Source organism: Dufourea novaeangliae, unplaced genomic scaffold, assembly GCF_001272555.1.
Source record: "Dufourea novaeangliae isolate 0120121106 unplaced genomic scaffold, ASM127255v1 scaffold38, whole genome shotgun sequence".
Lineage (NCBI taxonomy): Eukaryota > Metazoa > Arthropoda > Insecta > Hymenoptera > Halictidae > Dufourea > Dufourea novaeangliae.
The window spans coordinates 79,514-86,267 of record NW_015373908.1 but is presented as its reverse complement, the minus strand read 5'-3'; the positions used below and the strand labels follow the sequence as shown (position 1 = coordinate 86,267).

At 37.4% G+C, this 6,754-nt stretch overlaps 2 protein-coding genes across 2 annotated transcripts; both read left to right on the top strand.

Moving 5' to 3' along the window:
* Window positions 1–50: 50 nt before the first annotated feature.
* LOC107193875 (RNA-directed DNA polymerase from mobile element jockey-like) lies at window positions 51–2,406 on the top strand (the record flags this gene model as incomplete). Its single annotated transcript, XM_015583407.1, has 2 exons — window positions 51–1,240; window positions 2,218–2,406. Coding segments are annotated over 2 exons (1,379 nt in total), but the record flags the coding sequence as incomplete, so codon positions are not given.
* Window positions 2,407–5,097: 2,691 nt separating this feature from the next.
* Window positions 5,098–6,287, top strand: LOC107193874. Its single transcript, XM_015583406.1, has 2 exons — window positions 5,098–5,213; window positions 6,006–6,287. Exons 1-2 carry the CDS (start codon window positions 5,166–5,168, stop codon window positions 6,285–6,287), a joined length of 330 nt encoding a protein of 109 aa, XP_015438892.1. The 5' UTR covers window positions 5,098–5,165.
* The last annotated feature ends 467 nt before the right edge of the window (window positions 6,288–6,754 follow it).

The window sequence follows — 6,754 nt, the reverse complement described above, 5'->3', positions numbered from 1 at the left end:
GCTGAAAGTTTTTATACATACAAATAAAATTGACGTTCTACTGATCTCAGAAACACACTTCACGGTAAAAAGCTTTTTAAAAATTCCACACTATAATGTATATGACACCAAACATCCTTCTGGTAGGGGCCATGGAGGTTCTGCGATAATTATCAAGCAAGACATCAAGCATTTCTTCCTATGCTCGTTCGCCGACGTCCACATACAAGCTACCGCCGTAACTATAATTACAAATTGTGACAACATTACACTCTCAGCTATCTATAGTCCTCCAAAACATAAAATAACGGTACAGCAATACGAAAGCTTCTTCAAATTATTAGGTAATAAATTTATTGCAGGTGGAGACTATAACGCTAAACATAAATTATGGGGCTCAAAAACAACCACACCACGAGGTAAAGTTTCAGAACGAACTATACGAAAACTATCTTTGGATACAATATCAACCGGTGAACCAACATACTGGCCATCGGCACAAGAAAAAACTCCAGACTTACTAGACTTTGCAATCACTAAAGGTTTACACAAACGCCACTTTGTAGCCCGTTCGTGCCTAGATCTTACATCAGATCACTCTCCAATTCTTATAGATTTTTCATCTAAACAAATGTTCACGTACGGAACAAACCACTTATACAACAATAGCACCTTAAATTGGACCCAATTTAAGGATCACCTTGAAATTAAAATAAATTGCAACATACCACTAAAAACACCTGAACAAATTGAAACAGCAGTTATGAACTTCACTGGCATAATACAAGAAGCATGCTGGATAGCCATTAAACAAACTGGAAACGATAGAAAATATCTATCCTTCCCTGACTATATTCTGCAGAAAATAAAGATGAAACGAAAATTAAAAAACATTTGGCAAAAACGCAAAACACAACTCAACAAAAGCAGATTAAACGCCAGTACTAAAGAAGTGAAACAATTAATACAAAACTACCTCAATACTGAATTTCACAATTACATAACAAAACTATCACCCAACGAGGACACGAATTATTCACTCTGGAAAGCCACCAAAAGATTGAAAAGGTCAGCCATTCTGCTACCTGCTATAAAGAAAAATGACTCTAGCTGGGCTAGGAGCAGGCTTGACAGAGCAAATGTTTTTGCTGAACACTTACAACACACTTTTAAACCAAATACAGGTAGCTGTAATATTACTCCACAAGTAACTCCGCAGCCCACAACTGAGTACCAGGTACAAATTATATCACCAACTACGGTAAAAGAAGTTACCCTCCTTATTCATGAAACTCGGGATAAAAAAACGCCTGGGTTGATATGATAAGTGGTAAGATCCTCAAGGAACTTACACCCAAAGCGGTAAGAATGCTCACTATAATCTTTAACGCGGTTCTAAGAAGTAAATATTTCCCTGTAAACTGGAACTTAGCTCAGGTCATTATGCTGCCAAAACCAAAGAAGGATCCTCACTTGCCATCGTCATACCGACCGATCTCGCTTCTTCCGCTAATGTCTAAACTTTTAGAAAAAATAATTCTAATTAGAATGAAGAAAGTAATAAGCGAAAAAAACTTAATTCCGCCTCATCAATTTGGTTTCAGAAATAAATATGCGACAATTGAGCAGGTGCACAGGCTAACAAATAAAATATATTCCGCATTTGAACGAAAGATGTACTGTACTTCTGTTTTTCTAGACATAGAAAAAGCCTTCGACAAAGTATGGCAAGAAGGTCTCCTACACAAAATTGAACAAAATTTTCCTTCACCACTCTACCAACTTCTGAGCTCGTACCTCGCAAATAGAACCTTTTTTGTTAAGATTCAAGAAACATGTTCAGAAATCTGTGACATTGAAGCAGGGGTGCCACAGGGCAGTGTTCTCGGGCCAATTCTGTACACGCTATACACTGCAGATATTCCCATCACCAGTGAAACCTCAATATTTTCATTCGCAGATGATACCGCAATCCTAGCTTCACACGTTAACCCGTTACAAAAATCGCACACGATTTGTTGCAACAATACCTCATAAAAATCGAGGAATGGTTGAATAAATGGAGAGTAAAAGTTAACTCTGAAAAATGTAATCACATTACATTCACATTAAAAAGGGGAACTCTCCCCCCAGTTACTTTCAACAATACAAACATCCCTCAAACTAAAGTAGTTAGATATCTAGGATTACATCTGGATGCAAGAATGACCTGGAAATACCACATCAAAACTAAAATAGTTTTACTACTACCTCACCGGCAGGAACTCCAAGCTGAGCACGAGCAATAAACTCCTCATCTATAAAACAATAATCAAGCCAATCTGGATGTATGGGATTGCATTATGGGGTACGTCCGCCAAAAGCCACATAGCAAAAATGGAAGCGTTACAGTCCATAATTCTTAGAATCATTGTCAACGCTCCTTAGTACGTGCGGAACGAACAGATACGAAACGATCTCATGATCAAGTCAGTGGAAGATGAAATAAAACACCTATGCAATAAATACATGAATAGGCTCGCAAACCATCCCAGCGATTTAGCTAAAAATCTGTACACAGAAGACATACCAAGAAGACTATACAGGAAACATCCAAGTGATCTCCTACCTAATGAGCGCGTGCAATAAAGATGCAACCTATGGTGGAAGCATCTACGAGTTAATCATCTAAACGCTGCTTTAACAATTTACCAAATGTCCTTCCTGGACAAATTGTAAAGTACTCTGGGGATTAAAAAAAAAAAAAAAAAGGATTACACATGCTTTGCAGAAGTGCAAGGAAAGAACCGTCGCGCAGTTTCACCAAGGCGCGTAGCTCGTTAATTTATTGCCAGGGTACCTACTCCTTCGAGATAGGAAACAGACATCACGTGCATCGGCTTGAGAATGTCCGAAATAAAGAGGACCACCAACGTCCCCGTTGCTTCGAGTTGGAAAGAACAATGTACATTGTTTTCCTTGAAGAGCAGGGAAATAATTTTACCGACACGTGTAAGTTGACGCTGCTTGGCCCTGGCCGACCACCTTTGTAGAGGCCGGAGCGGAATTTTCGGTTATTTATGGCTTAAAGTCTTCGGCCTCGTAGCAACCGTGAACTCACAACAGAATTGACAATCGACAATTTTATTACAACTCTGTGAAATTGTAGTTCTCATGAAAACATTTCATACGTATTTTTTTTAGTATTTCGTCAAATATCTCGGAAATGATTAGAAATATAAAAACCGTATTCGTTAAACTCTTTTTCGTAAAATAAGCCTATCGGTAGGGTGATGCGGTTCATATTAACGTAGTAGTAACCTATTGAAGACAACGGTGCGCTCCGGTTCAGGTAAAAGAACCGGATCCAGACTATTTCAATGAGATTAAAAGCTATATCAAAGTGTCAATGATTTACGGAAAAGAGTTCAACAAATACGGTAATATTTTTTTGGATTTACCTGCACCGCGCACTGTCAGGAGTCGGCGAAAGATTGTTTAAAGAAAGGGATTATTCTGGAATTCAATGATATAGCTACATTCAATATCAAAACAAACACAATATTACAAATTATATGGTTTTTATATTTCTAATAATTTCCGAGATATTTGACGGAATACTAAAAAAAATACGTATGAAATGTTTTCATGAGAACTACAATTTCACAAAGTTGTAATAAAATTGTCGATTGTCAATTTTGTTGTGAGTTCACGGTTGCTACGAGGCCGAAGATTTGAAGCCATAAATAACCGATAATTCCACTCCGGCCTCTACAATGGTGGTCGTCCAGGGCCAAGCAGCGTCAACTGACACGTGTCGGTAAATTCTTTTCCCTGCTCCTCGAGATAGACAATGTACACTGTACTTTCCAACTCGAAGCAAGGGATACGTTGATGGTCGTCTTCACTTCGGACATTTTTAAGCCGATGCACGTGATGTCTGTTTTCTTTCTCGAAGGAGTAGGTACCCTGGCAATAAATTAACGGGCTACGGCGCCTTGAAAAAACTGCGCGACGGTCCTTTCCTTCCACTTCTGCAAAGCATGTGTTATCCTAGAACCGTTGATTTCTTTTTACCTAAATCTTGGGGGTAGAGGAAGCCCTTTCGGAAAAATTCTGTCATTCGGTTAGCAATCAGGCGACACAGATGTTCAGTTCACGGGAGTATTACGCAATGTTATGGTGGTACGTACAGAATAACGGATATGCGGGTGTTGCTGTGCAAGTGTTTGGTTACGTAAAACATCTGAAAAATTGAAAACAATCGGCCCTTTCCGGGGCCACGAATTTTCCTAACGTAGTAACAACACGTTGGATTAAAAATACATTAAGTGATTGTGTCGGGTGATCAGTGTTAGTGGTCGTGCAGTGAAGTGAGTACGTTTTCTGTGGAATAACCAGGACGCACTTGACGTTACAACCCTTAACTTCGGCTGGTGAGGTATACCTGCGATCACCTGTGAACTGGGCGATACCCTACAATAAACCGTTTAGGCCGTCGATAACCAAGATCGGTTCAGTGCCCTAGTGACACAGATTTGCAAACTGCAGGTGACTTTCCGAAAGGGTGAGTTCTAATCAATTTATTGCTGATTATTATTTTCTTAATTTAACGCAAACTATGGCTTATTTCCGGCGATAATTCTGCAAGTTTCTGTACCTAACTTTTTTTTTGGGCTTTTTGAAGAAACTTATTCATTATCAGTAACATTGTTGACCGTTATTAAACTACGAATTTTTATACCAATACCGAATTACGATCACTTCTCGTTCATTCTCTGTTACATTACCTTTTCATTCACACGTTATTTGAAAAGGAAATTTATAAAATCGTAAAAAGGAATTTACAAAAAAGTAAATGTGCATTCGTCTATTTACGTTACACATAATTTGCCTACATTTACGTTTCATTCATTAATCTCTTTAAATAACAAACGGCAGATAATAAAAAGTATAATTGTATTTGTTATGTCTTTTTTATTTGCTATTGTACGCAGTTTCCTGCGTTGCATGCTGACCTACTTGTTTGGAGCTTCGTAGTACAAGCGTAGCGCGTAGCCACCGCTAGCGTGGGAACTCGGCTGGCAAACTCGCGCTCTGATTGGTCGCGGTTTTTCGTTAATATCTCGGTAACGAAGCCTCAGATTACATTGTTGCTAAGGAAAAAGTTGTTCCAATTCACCCCCCGAGTGAATGGGGCCCTGTATATGGCAAAATTGTGGAGTTACTTTGACCTCAGTAGACGACCAGAGCAAGTACGAAAAATCATTTAATAACACTGTTCAACAAATTTAAACGTTTTTTCTGATCTGCAATATCCATTGAGAGATATAACTATATAGGTACACTGTTGTATTCAGAAAACTCTCCTCTGTCTTTCAAGAGTAAATTGAACTTCTTAGTGTTTTCAATTTTCACGTAATATGTCATGTTTCGCCAAAATCGGGTGCTTTTACAAAAGGTCATGTTTTTTAAAAACTGAGGGAAATAGAAAAATTCGACTTCCGGACTTGTGATCTGCACGGGAAACTCTATAAGGATCTCCCAATGGATATTGCAGATCAAAAATCGTATTGAACAGTGTAATTGATAATAACGACCAGGGTAGCCTGCATAGGTAAAGTGGAGCGACTGTAACGACGTTCAATTGTCGCGTCGAAACGTCTATAAAATGTCATAATAATATTTTTCTTCTTAAAATTAACGAAGTAACTAAAGATAGAAGTTTTTGTTCACAGGCGTAACTATCTGTTGTTGAACACACCATACCGAAATACAATACCCTCAATTATATGCCCTGTTTTGTCTATGCAGTCAACCCTGATCAGACATACCGAATGATTTTTCATATTGGTAATGTACAAATTAAATATATCAGAATTATCGAAATCATCAACAAAAGGTTTAGAATGAATATTATAAGAACAGATGTATTATAATTTCATTAATCAATTCAAATTAATTTATTCATTAAATTTCGAAAAAAACGCCGTGTTTTAATTTACCACAAATTCTTAGAAAGATATAAAACATTGACATTTTTTTAGGTCGAGAGTTATGAGAAGTATATACTAGAATGTGAGCAACTAGAAATATCTCAGCAAGAACCGGGGAGTAAAAATGAGAAGGAAGACATGTCACAAGCAGAGCAATGGAAGGAGCGAAGAGAATGTTTGGAGATGTTGAAAAGGGAATTAAGCAAGGTGCACATCACCAATAAGACACCTGATTTGGATTACTTTCTGGAAGACGATGAAACGAAGGAGCAGGATGTTACCATTACAGAACTTCAAGATGATAACATTTCCAAGAGGGAAAAGAATAAATAGTTATATACTATGTGACCTTCTTAATGCCGTTTCTGTTGATAATTAATCGAGAATTGGTAAATGTTTATGGAACTGTGTAAATTAAACAATGCTATCAGTAACGTCACTTTGTACAGTTCTATTTCTGTGATGCAATGATGATAAAGAATTTCTTTCTGTGTGATGTAATGATGATAAACAATTTTTTTTGTTATTTATTCTTCTGCATACACATATAGGTACATATGTTTTAATTATTAGAAAGCCTTAGATAGAACAACTTATCAGTGGTCACACCACCATAATCAATAAAATATTATAATTAACTGTTACAATTAATATAACTTCAAGGTAGGCTGGTGGCTATTCTTTTATATCTGAAAACAATGTAAATACATCAATAGCACGGTAGTTGAGAATGACATGTATCTACCGCACTAAATTGTCAGCGGTTACAATTAGTGATGGGATCAAGTTCAATGTGTACT